This window comes from Myotis myotis, unplaced genomic scaffold (assembly GCF_014108235.1).
Source record: "Myotis myotis isolate mMyoMyo1 unplaced genomic scaffold, mMyoMyo1.p scaffold_m19_p_5, whole genome shotgun sequence".
In the NCBI taxonomy this organism is placed as follows: Eukaryota; Metazoa; Chordata; class Mammalia; order Chiroptera; family Vespertilionidae; genus Myotis; species Myotis myotis.
This window is the reverse complement of record NW_023416357.1, coordinates 39,101,673-39,121,409: the sequence shown is the minus strand read 5'-3', so window position 1 is coordinate 39,121,409 and position 19,737 is coordinate 39,101,673. Positions and strand designations below refer to the sequence as shown.

Below are 19,737 nucleotides of genomic sequence, written 5' to 3'. Positions count from 1 at the left end.
TGAGCCCTCCTCCTATCACCCACAGACACACGCACTCTCACCCACTCATCCCAGGGAAGCACCGTTGACTTTCTCTTCTTGGCTTTCTTCCCAGCCTCTGTCCCCGGTGGGAAGATGCTCACAGACAGATTTCCCGACTGCTCAGTAAAGAAGACACCTCACCTGGAATGCTGGACTGGAGAACGTTGTCCTCCGTGCGCTCGGCAATCACCACGTGTCTCTGATGAGATCCGTTATAAATAAAGTAAAACTCGGCATCTTTAGGAAGATAGACATTTTTGTCGAACTTCGCACACACCGTCATCTGCCCCTGAAAAACGAACAAGGTGGGGCATCACCACACTGCCTCATCCTGGCTCTCAGAAACCCCACAAAAAGCACCCGCGTCCACCGGGGCGGTCTGTCACCTTCACTTCTCGTGAGAGCGCTCAACTAGTACGAATCCGTCTTTCCAACAGCAACGTTTGGGTGCTTGCTGATTTGCTGAAATATGAGCGTCAGAGCTGGTTTGTTCTGTTTTGAAAGTTGAAGAAGTTTAGAGTGCAGTGAAGGGTTTTTTTCTTTTCACTTAGGGGAGGTGAAAACGCGGTACTTTGTCTTTTACTCTGTTTGAATTCCTACCTGATGAGCATCATTGCTTGTATTCATTTTTCCCTCTACCTGAGACACCACCCTGGCATAAAGATTCAAAGTGACTAATCTTTAGCTATGGCCTTACCCTGGACTACATACCTCAGCGTCTGTTGTGACAACCTTAAATATTTCGCACACGTTGCCAAATAAAGAGAGCCACATGCTCCCACACTTGTGTGCCTTTTCCAGTAGATTGTTGTCCTCTCTGAGGGATTTCCAAGTCCTCTCTCTCATCTCACCTGGCCTCCAGCTTTCTCTTGAGAGCTTCTGTTTGGAACAGAGCCCTGGTCCCAAGGACAGGTGCTGCCCCCCTGAGCCACCAGGGCACACTCTGAGGAAGGAAGGAGTGAGGAGGGAGCGGGCACAGCAAGCTGGTGCTCTCCAACAGGACCATAGGGGGTGCAGGGGGTGGGGGTGCGGGGCTGTGAGGAGGGGCTACATCAGCAGTGCTGTCAAGAAAGCACCAGCGATGGAGGAGCCTGCCAGTTGATCTTGGGACTTGGAGGATTCCGGACACTCCCTCCCCCTCAAACATAAAATGGGTAATACAAAGGGGACCTCCAGGGAGAGGGTGCATTCCGCCCAGCCTGTGGGAGTGGCCGGGAAATGGAGACCAGGAGGTGGGAAGGGTTGCCCTCTTTGGCGGCCTCCAGAGCTCGGCCAGCGTGGAGCAGCATCTGGGCTTCTGTGAGCTGGCCCAACAAAAACAAACCCTCCTCTGAGCACGCCTCACCCTGGGATGCGAGGACAGGGAACAGAGAAAGGCTACGCAGTCTCTTTCACAGCTGTTTGCCTTTGATGGATATTAGCATGTTATTCCCTAGGCTCTCAAGAGTCAGGCCGATCAGTATCAATACCAAAATCAGACTGGAGCTCCTCTTTCCAGTAACCACATGGCCAGCTCTTCTAAAATGTTAAAAATAAAAAGGCTATGTTTTTCTAGGATTTTGAAATCCATGCCACACATGAAACATTATCTTAAATTTTGAATTGGTATAAATTGTGAAGTTCTAAAAAAAGTCACCGGTTCCCAATTTTGAATGGTCCTGTCTCTGCGTGTGAGCTCGCACACACGCGCACAAACATAATCAATAGAAAGTAACATGCCAAGAAAAATCTACCATACAATAGCTTCAAAAAAAGTTCAGGAAGAGGTTCTGAAAAGCAAGAAAAACAATAACAACAGTCTGACATGACTGAGAGAGGAAACTTAGATGAAATTCCATTTCCTAAAAAAGGAAGAACAGCTTGCTTTAGTCATGCTCCTGGTTGCTAAAGGGGCTGTTAATTACTCACAGACAGAATCTGGCCCAACCTGTTGATTTTTTTTTTAATAGAAAACATATTGTGTAAATAGATCAAAGTTTTTCACAGATCACAGGATATCTAGTCTATATCTATTCAAAACAATGATCACATTACTACTTTATCTGATTGGGTGAACAAGAACTGCAACTCATGAAAGAGCTTAACTACAACACTTTTCAATGTGATCCAAGACAGTAGTTTTACAATTCAGTTATGCCTCCCTTTCAAGACCATACCATGATTTACATTGATAAAAGAAGATAAACAACAGTCAGCTCAGAAACTACACCTGTCCATTAAAGAGAGATGTCCAGAAGTCCTGGCATTAAGAATAATATTCAGCATAAAAGGAGTTTATGATTTGCTAATCATAAAGAGATCAGAAAGACACAGTCTAATTACAAGAGAAGGAGGAAAGGGGGTGATTAAAAAAAACCAACAGAGAGAGATACAATGAGAGAGAAGAAAGGGAGGGGAGGGGGGCGTGGAGATGGCAAGAGAGAAAGAGGAAGTCAGGAAAGAAAATGTGAATTCATACAACTTAAGAAAAGGAAGATAACCCAATCAAAAAATGGACAAAGTAACTAAATAGACACTTTTCGAAAAGGACGTACAGAAGACCAAGAGACATATGAAAAAATGCTCAAAGTCACTAATCATCCAAGAGATGCAAATCAAACCAGCAATGCAGTACCATCTCACACCTGTAGGAATGGCTATCATCAACAAATCAACAAATGACAAGTGCTAGCGAGGATGCAGAGAAAAAGGAACCCTCGTGCACTGCTGGTGGGAATGCAGACTGGTGCAACCACTGTGGAAAACAGTGTGGAGTTTCCTCAAAAAACTAAAAATGAAACTCCCATTTGACCCAGTAATCCCACTTCTAGGAATATATCCCAAGAAATCAGAAACACCAATCAAAAAGGATATATGCACCCCTATGTACATAGCAGCACAGTTTACCATAGCTAAGATTTGGAAACAGCCTAAGTGCCCATCAGCAGATGAGTGGATTAAAAAACTGTGGTATATCTACACAATGGAACACTACGCTGCTGTAAAAAAGAAAGAACTCTTACCATTCACAACAGCATGGATGGACCTGGAGAGCATTATGCTAAGCGAAATAAGCCAGTCAGAGAAAGATAAATATCACATGACCTCACTCACTTGTGGAATATAATGAACAAAAATAGATCTAGATACACAGAAGCATCAAACAGACTGCCAAACCTCAGAGGGAAGGCAGGGAGGGGTGGGAGGATGGGGGTAAGAGATTAACCAAAAGACTTGTACACATGCATATAAGCAAAGCCAATGGACACAGACAGTAGGGGCATGAGAGCATGTGCTGGGGGGTGGGCATGGCCGGGGAGAGGTCAATGAGGGAAAAAGGAGATCTATGTAATACTTTTTCAACAATAAAGAATTTAAATTTTTTAAAAATGTGACTATGAAAGAACATTTTCATTCAGAAAAGTTAGATAAAGTTCAAAGGTTTAAATATCGCTCTAACGGAGTTCAGCAGGAGGAATGGGCTTCTCAAATTGTGCTGAGGACCAACATACAACATAATCAGCCACAGGTGACAATTTTTCACTACGATTGGGGTCTTTCTCATCACTGTGGCCACTGAAAATATGCCACTTTACTTAAAGGGCCACTAATTTTATTACTGGCAAAGATAAATTGGAGTGTACAGAATTCCAGTGTGCCTCCATCATGTCTCCATCTGGATTCAATCACATGCTTTGTTTTAAGCAATTGAAAACTGTAAACTTTGCTAAGTGAATTTGTTGGCATCAATACCAGAATCACTCTGCTTCTGCCCAGAAATAACAGAGATGTGTTATCACCTCTCTGTCAATTCACTGTATCCCAAATACAAAAACACTCAGCTATTTCACTGAAACTTCTGGAAACAATAAGAGGCAAAATTATCTCCCCAAATTTATCTATAAATTTAATGTACTCTAATCTAAACCCAAAGTGAATTTTTCAAATGAAACTCAACAAGTTTATTCTAAAGTTCATCTGGAAAAATAAATAGACAAGGCTTGAAACAAATGTTTTAAGAAAGCATGATGTTTGAGCTGGGGGAGTGGGCAGGGGGAGCCTGGAGATCAGAACTTACCTCTCAAAACATACAGTGAAACCATGGAAATTTAAACAGTGCAATGGTGGCACACAGAGAGACCACTAGGTACAGAGTCCAGAAACAGATGCATGGAAATTATATAATAAAGGTGGCATTTCAAATCAGTGGGGAAAGAATGTTCTACTTAATAAATAGTTTTGAAACAATAGCTCTCCATTAGGAAAAAAACATTCTTCATATCAAGGAGTTAAATTCCCAATTAATGCAATATTGCACATAATTCATAAGCACATAAAATTAGAAGACTATTAACATTTTTCATTATTGCACAAAATGATAGCAATTAAAGATATCTACATTTCATCTATATGGACACCACCCTAATGTATCAACAGTTTTTCATTTTTCCTCTTTCCTTCCAGTCTTTGTTCAATGCACAGCTAAAAATTACATAGCTATACTCATAGCATAAATACACATCACATATGGTTGTGCTTTGCTCTCTTCTGTGAAAAAATATTTTTCCATGTTGTTACAATCTTTGGCACTATTTTTAATTGCATTCCATCGAGTACTTGAAGCTCTGTGATTTAATAATGTACCCTATTGTACATTAAGGGTATTTGTAGCCTAACATTACAAAAAATACTATAATAAACATTTTCATGTACATTGTTTCTATGCTTTAAATCACTTTTTAGAATAAAATTCTAGAAATGGTCCAAGAATGTGAAAAATTGTCACAAATTGCAAAACTGATTTCCAAAAATGTTACATCAACTTTCATCACTACCTGTATTGGGCAAGCATATCATTTTCATCCCAGTTTTGCCAAAACTGTCTAATTTCCTAAATTAACAGATAATAAACAATCCTCATTGATTTAATTCACATTTTCCATTGCCACTGAAATTTATTGCCCACTTTTATAAAAGTCTATTACTAAATGGTGCCATCGTTGTTAGTGGCCTGATTAAATTTCTACTTACAGGATTCTGGTCTTCCCTCTTTTATTCACCTTTGCCTTAGGCAGATCAAAATTTCCACTTTCCCAAGTGAACCAAGTGAGATCAGCATCAGGGTTATTCCCTTTCCCCTCTGAAGAGTGAAGGTGTACCACCTACCTCCCTTCTCATGCCCAACTAAGAAGCACTCAGATACTCCTACAAAACCTCTGAAGGCCAGGTAGCATGGAAACAGGAATGACAAATGTAAACAAGAAAAGCTGAACTGAGTATAATCATACTAAATATACCTCAATATAAACTCAAACAAAGAACATCCAGTAAATTACACCAGCCTTGTTTTACCATCAAGCAGCCCCTAAGAAACGCTGCTTGCAAAACTTATCAGTAATTCTCAAAGACCAAGCTTTCTGCATGAAGTGCTACAACATCTGCGAATTTCTTCTCAAAAGAACCAAAAAGATATTAAATGTTTTTGCCACCTGACACTATTTCATCCAACTCTCCTGCTCCTCTCCAATGGCACTTAAGATGAAAGTGGTCCTTGACACTGAGGTGTGCATTCTCAGTGTTTTTTCCATCCATCGATAACAGTCCCCGCTCAGGATCTGGAATTGTTTAGATCCAGGAAGAAATAACAGAATGTCTTTTTTTTTTTTTTTAAAGGAAGGTAAACTAAAATGACCTAGAAGACTTAAGACATTTCTTTAGAAATAGCCCTTGGGGTAGGAATGGCTTCCACTTCCTAACTAGATGAAATAAAGCACATTAGGTCAATATGTTTGCTGATAACAACTAGAAAATAAAGACAGAAAAATTAAAAAGTCATTCTTAAAGAGAACTATGGAAATGAGGATAAATATAATAAAACTCCAGAAAGTGGAGAACAAGAGAAGTTATAGAAGCCAAAAAGAAAATAATTGATGACCTAAATTTCCATTATTAACAAAAATATTCTTAAAAATGAAGATGAAATTAAAATATTTAAGACAAATGCTGAGGGAATTCATTATCAGCAGGCCAGCACTAAAATACTAAAGGGCATTTACTTAAGCACAAGTAAAATTATCTCCAACAGAAACATGGAAATGCAAGAGGAAATGAGGAACAGTAAAATGGATAAATATGTGAATATAATTAATATCTAATGTACAAATGATAATTGTAATGTCAGGAGTTAAAAATATTTGTAGAACTACAATGTCGGACAATAATGATATAAAAGGGAGATGGAATTAAAGTATCTAACAGTTTTGAAAAAGTGTTTTCTATTTATATCAAATATACATATTTTAAGCTGAGAGTAACCACTGATAGAATAGTAAAATGAATGTATAATTAAAGGTTACAGAGAGAGCCAAAACCGGTTTGGCTCAGTGGATAGAGCGTCGGCCTGAGGACTGAAAGGTCCCAGGTTCGATTCCGGTCAAGGGCATGTACCTGGGTTGCGGGCATATCCCCAGTAGGAGATGTGCAGGAGGCAGCTGATCGATGTTTCTCTATCATTCATGTTTCTAACTCTCTATCTCTCTCCCTTCCTCTCTGTAAAAAATCAATAAAATATATTAAAAAATTTTAAAAAAAAGGTTACAGAGAGAAAAAATTAAATAGAAAATATTTAATCAAAAATACAAGACAGAAGAAATAAATAACAGAAAACGTATGTCAAATAGAGAGTTCTTCTTACCATTTGCAACGTCATGGATGGAACTGGAGAGCATTATGCTAAGTGAAATAAGCCAGTCAATGAAGGAAAAATACCACATGATCTCACTCATTCATGGATAATAGAGACCATTATAAACTTTTGAACAATAATAGATACAAATAGAGAGTTCTATTAAGTCCAACTATATTAGCAATTATAGTAAATGTAAATGAACTGATTCCAATACAACAACAAGACAGTCATTATGTCATTTTTTTAAAACTAGAAAACAGTAACAATACCTATATGCTGCTTACAAGAGAGACACTTAAAAAAATAACACAGAAAGCTTAAAAGTAAAAACATATACTAAGCTACACTAACCAAAACAAAGCTAGTATGGCCAAAATAATATCAGCCAGAGTAGTTTTTAAAGCAAGACATATTATGAAAGCTAGAGGAACTTTTCATCATAAGAAGTGTCAATTGAACAGGATTCTATCATAGTATTAAATCTGAATGCTTCAAAATAGAAAAGAAATATGAACAAATCCAAAAGAGGAAATAGACAAATCCATGATCACAATGGGAGACTTTAGCTTGCCTCTCGCAATAGCTGATAGAACAGACAGACAAAAACTGTCAAGGACACACAATCAACACGATTGCTAATAAAAAGGAATAATTACCATAAATTAAACGTGCACAGTAATATTAATTTTAAAAGGTATCCATCATTCAAAACTCTACATCAAACTCAGTTAAACAAACACAAATATTCTCGATGACTTTCACACTTGATGCAATGATTCACCACACAGAACTGAAATAGCCTTTGTTCTGTAACACAGCTAACTTGAGCAAAACACAATTCATGGCAGAGGTCAGTAAATGACTCCAGATTCCTCACGAGACCAGACGCAGGCTTTGAAGAGCTCCTTAGCTTGCTTCCTTTTCAAATCACTCACTCACAGATTCCATAAAAACATAGGACTCCTAGAAATTAAAAACAAGTATCTGACATTTTAAGCAGATCATAAGAGGAAATATATTGGTTTGGGTATAAGAATACTTAAATTGCAATCTCTACCCTTACAGTATCCCAATATTTCTTGAGGAATAAAGGTCCTGCACTTGGTTTCAAAATAATCAAATGCAAAAATAAAAGAAGGAAGCAAACTGCAGTTAATAGTTGGACACCAGTTGGGATTTTAGTCAAAAATCAGCTAAGCATGAGTCATCACTGGGACTAAAATGCTAATTCTGCCCAAACATACACTGATGAAAATCTAGTGACTCCATGAAGAATGAGTATGGACGGCTCTCTTCCATGCCTATCAGACATATCTCAGCCATGGAGTACTTTAATGTAAATACAGACTAAACTGACAACACGTTCAGAGGAAAATGACAAGGATGCCGTAGGGACTCAAAAACCATGCTGTCACATGAGGAACAATTGAAGGAACTGGGGCTGTTTTGCCAACGAAGAAAAGACTCCTGCATAAACGGTCACGGTTGCAAATATGTGAGGGTCTGTCATGCGGACAAGGGATTAGACATGCCCTGCAGGTCCCAAGGGGAAAGCCCAAAACAATGGGGGGAAGGACAGGACACAGTTCAGGTCCACAGCGAGAGCCTTGTACGGATCAGAGATGTCCAAGGATGACAAGAATTGCTGCAGCTCAGGAGGAATAAGCACTACCAGGAAATGGTGGTTTGTTTTTGCTCTGCTTGTTTGTTTGTTCTAAGAAAGAATAGGACTAAATCTCTAGCCTTGAAAGGCTAGAACCTATGATACCTGGTTTATAATTCTACATCAGTAGCTTCCATGTGAAAAAATAAATAAATGGGTGGCTCTAGATAAGTGTTTTGTGTTTTGTTTTTAAATTAATTTCTCCCTCATTCTTTTGCTTTGGTTTACTTCCTAGCTCCTTGGATTAATGTTCAGTTTATTTCAATTATCAGCATTAGTGGTTTTCAAACTGAGATCAGGGAAACCCTAGGTCCTAAAGGAAGAATGTTAGGCATTCTAATATCCCATTTAAATTTCATTTCGAAAAATATGTTTTCGATTACTTTTAACCTAAAAATAGTGCATTTACTTAAATTTACTATTTACCAAATTTTTATACACTGACCGGCCAGCGGATGTGGCTCGGTGGTTGAGCATCGACTCAGGAACCAAGAGGTCACCGGTTCGAATCCAGGTCAGGGCACATGCCCGGGTTGTGGGCTTCATCCCCAGTACGGGGTGTGCAGACGGAGGCTGATTGATGATGTTCCTCTCGCATCGATGTTTCTCTCTATCCCTCTCCCTTCCTCTCTCTCAATAAAAATATATTTTAAAAATTTTTTAAATATTTTATACACTGGAGAAGACCTGAACTGCCAGGCTAACTCATTGCTCGCAGCACATTAATTAATTAATATAATATAATATAATAAAGTTAAACTTGGGGAATATATTTATAATAAAGTTTTTATCAAGTTTATATATTAAAGCTCTCCATAATACTTTGTTTGGAAAAAAGATTTGTATGTACTTCAAAAAAAAAAGTTGAAGCACTATCTGCTTAGGGTATCTAAGGCCCCAATGCTAGTTTATATTGGAAGATAAAATTCTATTAGCTCATTTTATATTTCAGATTTCAAACAAGTTTTATATTTGCATTTCGTATTTCAAACAAGCTTTACATTTGCAACATAGTAAAGACATAATTTCAAACTCAGGTTGAACCTACGCAGATAGTAATTGTACAAGATTATTACTTAACACCTGAAGTCTAGGATGTATGTCAAACCAAGAGTTAGTTATCTGAAGATCAGTGCGGATCAGCGGCACAGCACTGAACGTGCCAAACCAACACCAAGACTCTGCCAGGAATACAAGAGCCCTAGGTTTCTGTGAATTGACCTCTCCTGGGTAAAGAACAGTGACACAACTGTCTGCATTCTTACTTCAGGGTAGACCACACTGTATTGCACAGGCTGTCTCTCTTATAAAGGTACAAAAGAAGGGAGTCCCTGGAGGAGGAAGGGCCCCGTGGGGGGTCAGAGGTTGCAGCTCTTCTGACAAACAACTTTGAGCAGTGGGAAGAGTATTGGCCCTTTGACCCACCCATCTATCTGACCAGCATCTGTGCCAGAACCACCCCCTTCACCCTCTATCCCCATCACACAGAGGCACATACACACACACACTCATTCACATGTGCACACACACAGCAGGCACTCGTAAGAGCACTGAAGATTTTGCCAAGCAATGCCCCATGCAAAATAAAAGAATCATGGAATCCTCACTAAGAGAAGCATAGATTCAGAAATTTATAAAATATAGAGCTAAAAGAAGGCATAGAGCACATCTAGATCAAAACCTTTACAAAATATTTCCCTGACAACGTAGAAACTGAAGGTAACCTGTTCTGGGTCCCATCACACAGCAGACCTAGGGCCAGAACTGGGTCTTTACCCTCCATCCAGTAGCCTCTGAGTCCCTCCCACCCACACATACCCCACCCCCACTGCAGTGAGCCACTGCTCCTCCTGCAGGGACTAGAAAGAACCTTTATAGAAACAAATCATATAGTTCCCCAACACCCACCCCCACAACACCCATAGTCCTCCACTCTCTTGTCTCTTCTCTACCTCGACTCCCATCACCTTTGTCAAACTACAGAGCATCTCAGGGCCTGCTACTCTTCCCTGCACTCGTTTCCTTCTCGAATCTGCACAAGCAGGTAACAGCCAGCTCAGTCACAGCATGGTCACCAATGAAGCCAAAGAAACAAGAGAGGCAGGGCCATGAAGAAAGGGCACGGAGAGCTCAGTGCAGCCCAGCTCCAAAGAGGGCATGGAAAGAAAGACAAAGACAGGAGGATGAGGACTCGGTGGGGAGGGAAAGAGAAAGAAGCAGCAGTGGGCCAGGGAGTGATGACAATGACAAGAGGAGAAAGAGCTGCAAAAAAACACAAAGCAATGTGGAATTTAATTGAATCAGGAAAAGGGAAAAATGATGGAAAATAAATAAATAAGTGAAAATAAGCAGAAGAGAGATATTCACGCTACCAGGAACCTCAATCTGGAAACACTTTTATAAAAAGGAGGAGCATGGGGAGGAAAATGAGCTGAACATTGAAGCTGACAAAGAACATTTCATCTGATCAAAATCAAGAACTAAAGGCAAAAGAAGCACTATGGAATGTGTCTCTTTGGGACACATCATAAAGGGAAGAAGGTGTGTTTTGTTTTCTTTTTCAAACTACTCACATCCAACTAATCGTCACACCCCCATCTGGTAAGTCCGTCTCTCCTATGTTATATATAACAATGTAGGGATGAGGGGAGGGCACCCTCAATTCCTTTCTCATTCTCACTCCAACTTCAGAGTCGGCAATGGCTTTAGAATGCAGGATCCCAACTTTCTGACCTTGTCCTTTTCTGCCCCTTACTTAGGACTCTGAATCTTCAAGTCAATTGGATGGGGCTCTCAGACAGCAAAAAACAGGACCTTTATACAGAGCTGCCAATGCTGGCTTCTCCGGCGGTACATTTAACCAAAAGTCGATTGGAGTCACTCCCCTTGTCCTAATTCAACACAAAGCCCAAAGTACAAGAACAACATTGGTCACAACAAACACAGGGAACAATCCCCAAAGCCTGAGCATGCCATTAATCTTGTTAAGAATAATAATACCTCCCATTGTAACTACAAAATAAGCATAAAGAATAGAGTTAACAATACTATATTAACACTCTATGGTGCCAGGTGGACACTTGAATTATCGGAGGAAACACTTTGTAACCTATATGAATGTCTATCCACTGTGCTGTACACCTGAAACTAATACAAAAAAAGTGCTGAATGCTAACTGTAATAAAAATAAAATTTAAAGAAGGAATAATACCATCCATTTCCTTAACATTTCACTGTTTGCAAGGCGCTTCTGATATCCTATCTGAGTCTCCCAACCCTCAGAGACACAAACAAGTGAGGGAGTGGCCCACAGTGCCCCAGATGGCCAGACCCAGCCCTTAAGTCTCCCCATTCATTCATTCACTCCAGAAAGACCTTCATTTCTCTGTGACTTAATTTCCTTTCCTCGTCTGTAAAATGGGATTAAGAATTAATACTCTTTCTTATATTTCAGTGAGGGTCAAATGAGATAATAAATACCTGTACCTGGTATAAAGTAAGAGTTCAGTAAGTGTTAGTAATTCTTTTTATTTTTTTATTTGTAAACTATCCTTTTTATCATAGTCAAGGTGTTAATGAATTATTTCATCCCAAATGTCTCTCAAATATCTGGCAATCTCTAGGTCCCATGGGACCTCGACAGCATCTTATGCACAGAAAGGACTAAAAAAGTTAAGTTAAATGAAAAGAAAAGAACTTTTTGTGAAGAAACAAAAAAATTGCTTCCTATTCATCATTTATTAAGTCCCTATTAGAGCACTTCTATACAGTGTTCTGAGAATGAAAAATGCAGCAGTGAAATGAGCAAATCCCTACTATCAAGTTTAGAGTTTTCTGCTAAGAAAACACAATAAACAAGAAAATATCAGATAATGATGATTGCTATACAGAGAATTTAAAACAGTAGAATGAAACCAAGTCCCCAGAGAACTGTCTTATTATTTTTTAATTTTTTTATTTTTTAATTAGTAGATGTACAATATTATATTAGTTTCAGATATGCCTAGGGAGTTATTTAGATTGAGTGGTCAGGCAGATCTTTGGCTGGTTTTCTGATTAATTAAATGTATGTGAAAATAAGGCTTGCAAGTTTGTACATTTATTTGTTTTTTAAATATTTAGTTATTTTTCAATTACAGTTGACATACAATATTACATTAGTTTCAGGTGTATAACCTCAGAGAAGAGAAAGAAATGAAAATGAAGTGAATGGGAAAGCAACCAAAAATGATAGATCAGTGAAGAATACAGCAAGTATGTTAGAAACAACCAATGAGGGCTATAGCCCCCTGCCTAGACATGGATGTGAAATGAAGAGAGCTGCTCCAGTGCCTTAAACTGAGTGATAGAGTGAGAGGAGGTAGAGAGGTAAGCTGGCTACTGTAATAGAGAAACACTGAAAGCTGGTTGGTGTAATACAATAAAAGCTCATTTTTTGCTCATGTAATAACCTCAATGTAGCAATTGTTGCTTGGGTGACTCTCTTCCAAGGAGCCTTCCAGGGACCCAGGTTCCTGCTACCTTGTAGCTCTGTCACCTACAACACTTGAATCCCAAGTTATTCTGCTCTATTCCAGTCAAAAGGAAAACAGAATACGGAGAGCTGTCCATGCCTAAGCATGGCACTCTTCTCTTCACTCCCATTCCACTGGCAAGAACTCACCTATAGAGAGTAAATGGGAAACATTTCATAGCTTTCCATGCAACAGAAGGCAGGGATGGTTTGGTTATGGCTCAATTTCCACCACAGGCTCAGGCACAATTACAGAAAACACCTAAAAGCTAAATATGTCACTAAATCTCAAATTTGGTTTAATGAAAACTGAATAATTCTACCATTCTCATATTCTCTCTCTCTCTCTCTCTCTCTCTCTCTCTCTCTCTCTCTCTCTCTCTCTCTCTCTCTCAACAATTTTACCCCAACATAGTGCCAGAAGTTGTACTCCTGCAAGTGTCCCTTAATTCAGAAAAGAGAGGAGCTGGAAAAGAACAGCTTCATCAATAAAGAATTATTTACATAATAAAGAAAAGTTTCATTATTTTAAACGTCATTCCTAATAATAAAGGATATTTCTGACACTGTAGATTAGATTATGCCATTTACCCTGGGCCTCTTGAGGTTACTCAAAAGTACAGCACAACTAATGAGTCGTTAGAGTTTTCCACAGGCATGTGACTTTTATAACTTACTGATCAGAGAGGCACATTCATTGTTGTTCCATAACTACCCTACCAGAACCAACAGCTCAAAGAGGAGTTTGCTGGCCACATGGTAAGTATGGATCTTCTGAAGCGCACGACAACACAGAACCCTGTCAGCCACTCTGCTGACTGTGCCAGTGTCCCGGCTATTTCCTTAAACCCAAATGAGCCTTAATATTACACGAGACCCCTTCTCTCTGAAAAAAATCTGTAATAGCCAAGCAAAAGCACAGCCCCAAGATTTACAATAATCTGTGTTTTTAAAGATGTTTAACTGAAGAAATCCTCAAATTACAGTAAGCCCTGAAGTTACCTCATTCCAGGGTAGAAATGGACTCATATTTCCTTTTTAACTAGTTATATTCCCCTTCCAGGCTACATACCTCCAAAACCTTTTGACCATATAATGAAAGCACATGTAATCCTCTGAGTCTATGTAAACCTGTTACCAATAATTACAGAAATTACAGCATTCCCGCTGAAACCCAATATGCTAAATCTTGAACACACGGAGCACGCAATTGCTAAAAATGGATTATCCTTATCACAGAGAACATCAAAAGCCTTCTACATTTCTGGATAAGAGATTTTAGTTGTTTTTTGTTTTAAAGCTTAAAGGCAGAGAAAGGGAAAAAATAAAAGAATTTCAACTGATTATTACAGTAAAAATAATCCAGTTCAAAGATTCAAACTGTCCCAAACACATTCGAGGCTGGTCTTCAACTATTTGATTAAAGACACAACACAAAGTAAGTAAAAGACCCAAAGAGTCTAAACAGGTGGGTACTTTTTAGGGCAGTGCTGGAGAACCTTTTGAGCTCGGCGTGTCAGCATTTTGAAAAACCCTAACTTAATTCTGGTGCCGTGTCACATATAGAAATTTTTTGATATTTGCAACCATAGTAAAACAAAGATTTATATTTTTGATATTTATTTTATATATTTAGATGCCATTTAACAAAGAAAAAACAACCAAAAAAAATGAGTTCGCGTGTCACCTCTGACACACGTGTCATAGGTTTGCCATCACTGGTGTAGGGTAACCTCAAGAATAACTCTTTTCTTTTTCAACTCTAAAGTTGGAAACCACTAAAGACATCCATCTTTATAGCAATTCTTCTTCACCGCAGTTTTAACCTGTATTGACTACAGGTGCATCCAGGGACCACCTCCCTCCCGCCATGCTGGCTCACCTTGTTAACAGGGTGAGAAGCATTTTTATCCCAGCTCCTCTTCTGTGAGAACATACAACATGTCTGCCTGGGCAGCTTACTGTTTTAAACTCTGGGTTTAAGGATACATTGGGTAGGTTTCATTAAATTTTTATTTTACAAACTTATAAACAGAATTATAACCTACAGGTTTACATTTTTAAAACTATAAATAGCCATAAACTATAAATCATATGTATGTTAATGTTCTCACTTAAACCTCAGTAAAACTGACTTTTATCCAGGATTATAGTGATGTTTTTTAAAGCTACTTTTCATTGAATTCCACTGCATACCACTGTTAGCAAATATGTTTAACCCTTACAATGACACTGCAAGGTGAGTTTTATAATTCCCATTTATAATGTAAGAAAGTGGGACTCAGTACAAGTTAGCATGTCATGACTGGGGTTTGAGTTCAGGTCTATCTACTGCTTGCTATTATTTCAAGATCAAAAAAATTGTTAGTGTGGGCCATAGGTATTTACAGGCCCCCAAACACAAGCCTCAACTTATGAAGTTCCACTCTCTCTAAATAAACATACAGTCCACAGAATTTTCATGGAACTGTCTCCATAGTATAATTTGGATACCTATTGAGGAAAGGAAGGTACTTGACTACATAATATAAAAAAGCATAATGTGATCAGTAACCAAATGAGAACTTTAATGTTTTGACTGTGCATTGAAATAAAAGGTGGTACAATTATGAAGAATACAAATTAAATGATTTTTAGAAATAGAAAACCTGGAGAGTGAGAATTTTTCTACCCTTCTTATTGTCCTGGAGACAAGAAGACGCAAGCAACTAATCTGAATATTTCAAACAGTTTGACGAGGCCCACAGTGGATACTGCAGCTCCCTAAAGCAGCATTTGCGACAGTCTTCCTTTACAGCCCACGGGACATGTCCTAGCCACCCTCATTATTAGGGCAGCATTCGAACACAGGCGATATTATTTATCACCATTTACCAATGTGCCAAGCCCAGCTCTAACTGTTTCCAATATACTAACTTATTTAATCCCACAACAATCCTTTGAGGTAGGGGTTCAATTATAACACCTATTTAACAAATGGGGAAACTGAGGCAGGGAGTGCTTAAATAATGTACCCAAGGTCACACAGCTAGTTAGGAGGCTGAGCCAGGCAGCCTCCTAACCTCTCACAGTCAAGTCCTTACAGAGTTACAGTTATGCACACTGGCAATCCCGACAGGCTCTTCAAAACCCGTGACGCCAAGATATGCCTCTAGCTATATATACCTAATGGTGAGTCAATATTTTCAGGTTCCAGTGATACTTACAAGGCCCTTCATAATGCCCAGGGCTTTCTACCACTTCCTAATGTTCTGCTCATCTTTATTACCTGTTTCCTTGACTGCACTTTGAGCTGTATAACTCACATTGTAATGCCCAGCACCATATTCTTTTCTTTCTTAAGGCAAATTTACAAACCTTTGGTCAACCATTCTGCATCAAAACTGCTCCTTTAGAACACAAGGTAAAAGGTGGAAAGAGCAGCCACAGAAAACAACCTGATTTGCAGAACACACTTAACCCAGGGCCACTTGGCAGCTCACTCACTGACTGATCTCATCAGGATTCCCAGTGGGAACCTTCTCTTGGCCAGAGCATTGGGTACCCTGTGTCTGGTGGAGGGTGCATACTAGTTCTCCGTGGCTGAGAATATTCTTCAGCGTTCTGAACAAGAGGAAAAAATATTAACCTTTCCATTTGTCTTAACCCTATGTGATAAGTTTAAAGAGGGTTTTGTTGAATTATTCTCTGCACTCTTCTCTATATTTCTAATATTTTATAATTTAAAAACTTCTTTAAAAGCAGGTTTCAGTAATAGATTTGTATATCATGTCTCACTTTTAAAAAATTGAATTTTCAGACTTGCAAAGCAAAGGAGTTGATCCAAGATATGTAGAGGCACCACTGTGACCTGTGATTCAATCAGCCACTGGCCCAACCATTTCTTTACTATGTGGGGATAAAAAAAAAATTGTTTTAACAACAAGAAGCTTTTCCAAAAATAAAAACAAGGCAGGGCTATCCTGTTCTACATGTTTACTAATGGTTTCAATAGGTGTCCTTATCAAATTTACAAATGCCAGGAGCAAAACTGGGAGGGGCAGTTATTGCAAATCAAGATTCAAAAAGAACGGGCCAACACTAACAAGATGAACTTCCCAACTATCAATGAAAGTATTGTACTTAAGGAAAGCTCAGCAGCTCCACAAAGATGGAAGAGGACCAAGGAATCATCACTGATGTGGGGAGGATCTAGAGATTTCAAATGGCAGTAACCTCGGGCTGGTCGATGGTATAGCGCAGCTGTCCAAAACAAGCTGAGGCCGACTGAGACTGTCGGGCAGTGTCCAGAACAAGGAAGGGAAGAGGCCCACTGCCCTCTGCATGGACCAGAACCTGCCAGGGTTTTGTTTTATTAGGCACCACATTTCAACTGGCTGGGGAGTGTCACCAGGGTAATAACAGCTCTCAAACTCACATCGTGTGAAGAAAGACTGTTGAAATCAGGGGTTTACTCTGGCAAAGAGAACACTTATTAGGGAGCCATGAAAGCTGTTCTCCAACTTTTGAGGGGCTATGTACAAGAAAAAGCAGTTTTCCTATACAATGTCTCGGGGGCAAAACCCAGTCGAGAGAATTACCACAAGCAGATTTTATACCACAATTCAAAATTATTCGTAATAAATAAAACTGTCCAAATATGGATGCTCTTCCTTATTGGGTAAAGAGACTTCTCTCCACCAACAGAAGTGCTGTCACAGGTCATTCCTACACATAAGGTTCCAGGATGAAAATGATTCAAACACACGCTGGACACACAGGGCTCTCCCCCTTTGCTTACACTTAGAGAATCACAAAGGCACAATGTAGAAATGGTCACAAAAGATCATTTCATGTCCTCCCCCTAATTCTGAGCAGAGAAACAGCCAAACTCCCCCACGAAGAACACTGTAAAATGTTCTCTTTATGTATGTCCAAGACGCTATTTCCCCATCTTCTTAGTATTACCATTGTCCTGGCTTTTCAGGAAGTTCTTCCTGGTATATAACCAGAATTTCTCTTGCTCCCATTAAACCAATTCACATGGATACCAAATGGGCTCTGTAATGATCATGACGAGAGAACAACTGACATAATAACATATACTAAAGAAAAACATTTGCAAAGGAAAAAATATTAAGCACTGAATTTTAAAATGTTTCCAACCTCTAAATGCCAAATGCCACTCAGAACAGTGCTAAAAACCATTACAAGACTAGTTTACACACTTTCTTCTCTGAGTGCAAACACTGGCCTTCTTGTGTGTAAGCTCTGCTCTTCTCTTCAGACCCAGCTTTCTCTGTGTGTGCAGAAAGAACAAGACTGAAATTTAATGTGTTTAGATTAACATCACTCAAAACTGAGGGGGAACTACTGTTGGACAGCAGGGATACGGGAGAGCTTTAAAGGGCTAGTGACAATATGACGTACTTAAAAATGCCTAGTTTGCTTAGCAGGTACCAAAATACAAATTAAATAAAACATGGTGTTCTCTCGTTTCCTTAGGAACTAGATAAGTTGCCCGAATACAAAGCCACCTTGAAATACTGCTTAGCATAGAATTCGGGCTGGCCGTATTCCTAGCAACTTACACTGTGCTCAGTAAATTGATCGCATACCCGGTTGATACACTCCTGCACCAAACTAATTGCCTGCTTGTGAACCAACCAATTTCCCATTAAAACTCCTGACTTCCCAACTAACTCAAAAGTATATTCTAGATTCTTTTTAAATGCTTCCCTGACAGAAATGAAAGAAAACTAAGCTCCAAATCAACTCTTTTAAAAGCAATTATTATCTGTTGCTGCTATAGCTGGGTCTTAGATATGTCTATCAGCAAGACAACAAACTGGTATCTACATTCTGTTTACAGGTTGGCCAGTCATGCCTAGCAGGCAAGGAGTTCAGAGCCCAGACGTTCCACAGAACTTCTTTTCATGCTCAAGACTGACCCCTGGGCTCCTCTGTTATGGGCTAGCAGTGAGTTTTTTACTCTATGGAGAGGTGCACTGGCACTGTCTTTCTCCCCTCCCCCTCCTTCCCCCTCCCCCTCCCCCTCCCCCTCCCCCTCCCTCCTCCTCCTCCTCCTCCTCCTCCTCCTCCTCCTCCTCCTCCTCCTCCTCCTCCTCCTCCTCCTTCTTCTTCTTCTTCTTTCTTTCTCTCTCTCTCTCTCTCTCTCTCTCTCTCTCTCTCTCTCTCTCTCTCTCTCTCTTAAACTTTAAAGGATTTGGTCTTTGCAACCAAGACCAGTCCAATGGGGAAAGCAGCCCACATTGCCCTGGTCAGTCTCTTTGATTATAGAGGCATACTAGTCATTGATGCTGAAGGGTATTTTATTGTTAATGCTTTCTTAAGAAATATGTATCTTGAAGTTGAGGCCTGGAAATAAAAAGGGTTAATACTTAGGTATAGAAAGTATTGCCAGACATCTAAACAAAGGTCTTTTCAGATCTTCTTCTTCACTGCCCAGCCAACTGTTGTTAGCCTATTCTTCAGAGAACCAGGAAAATAGACCTGACATGCCTAGGGCTTTGCAAGCCAGGTACATGAATGAATGTACTTCTCCCCCTAAGAACATCCCGAGTTTCCCCAAATGTCAACAAAAATAGCAAATTCACTGACTATCTGAGTGCAGAGACGTCTTTTGAATCAGTAATGCAGGTAGCATATAAAAAAAGATCGTTAGTTATTAGCTAGTTATTTAATATATGATAATCTCTAATCCCAATTTCACTTAAGAAAAATCATGCAAATTATTTTATGAATGTGAAGAACAATAATATTCTTACAGTCACCATTTAAAGCATTGTTAATAGCTATTGCATTTACCCAAGAGAAAAAAATATGGAGTAGACCGAAATTCTATTCCTACCCATAAGCCTCAAAAATAAAGGG

At 39.3% G+C, this 19,737-nt stretch overlaps 1 protein-coding gene across 2 annotated transcripts in view; it reads right to left on the bottom strand.

Moving 5' to 3' along the window:
* The window catches only part of ARHGEF28 (Rho guanine nucleotide exchange factor 28), a 263,498-nt gene that overhangs the window by 169,873 nt on the left and 73,888 nt on the right, over window positions 1–19,737 (bottom strand). Inside the window, exons 3-4 of one of the 2 annotated variants that reach the window (XM_036310651.1) lie at window positions 408–513; window positions 163–310 (exon numbers count right to left, since the gene is read on the bottom strand). In XM_036310651.1, coding sequence (XP_036166544.1) covers window positions 163–304 — 142 coding nt within the window. In that variant the 5' untranslated portion in view covers window positions 305–310; window positions 408–513. The remainder of the gene's footprint in view (window positions 1–162; window positions 311–407; window positions 514–19,737) is intronic. The other variant, XM_036310652.1, reaches the window with a different exon arrangement.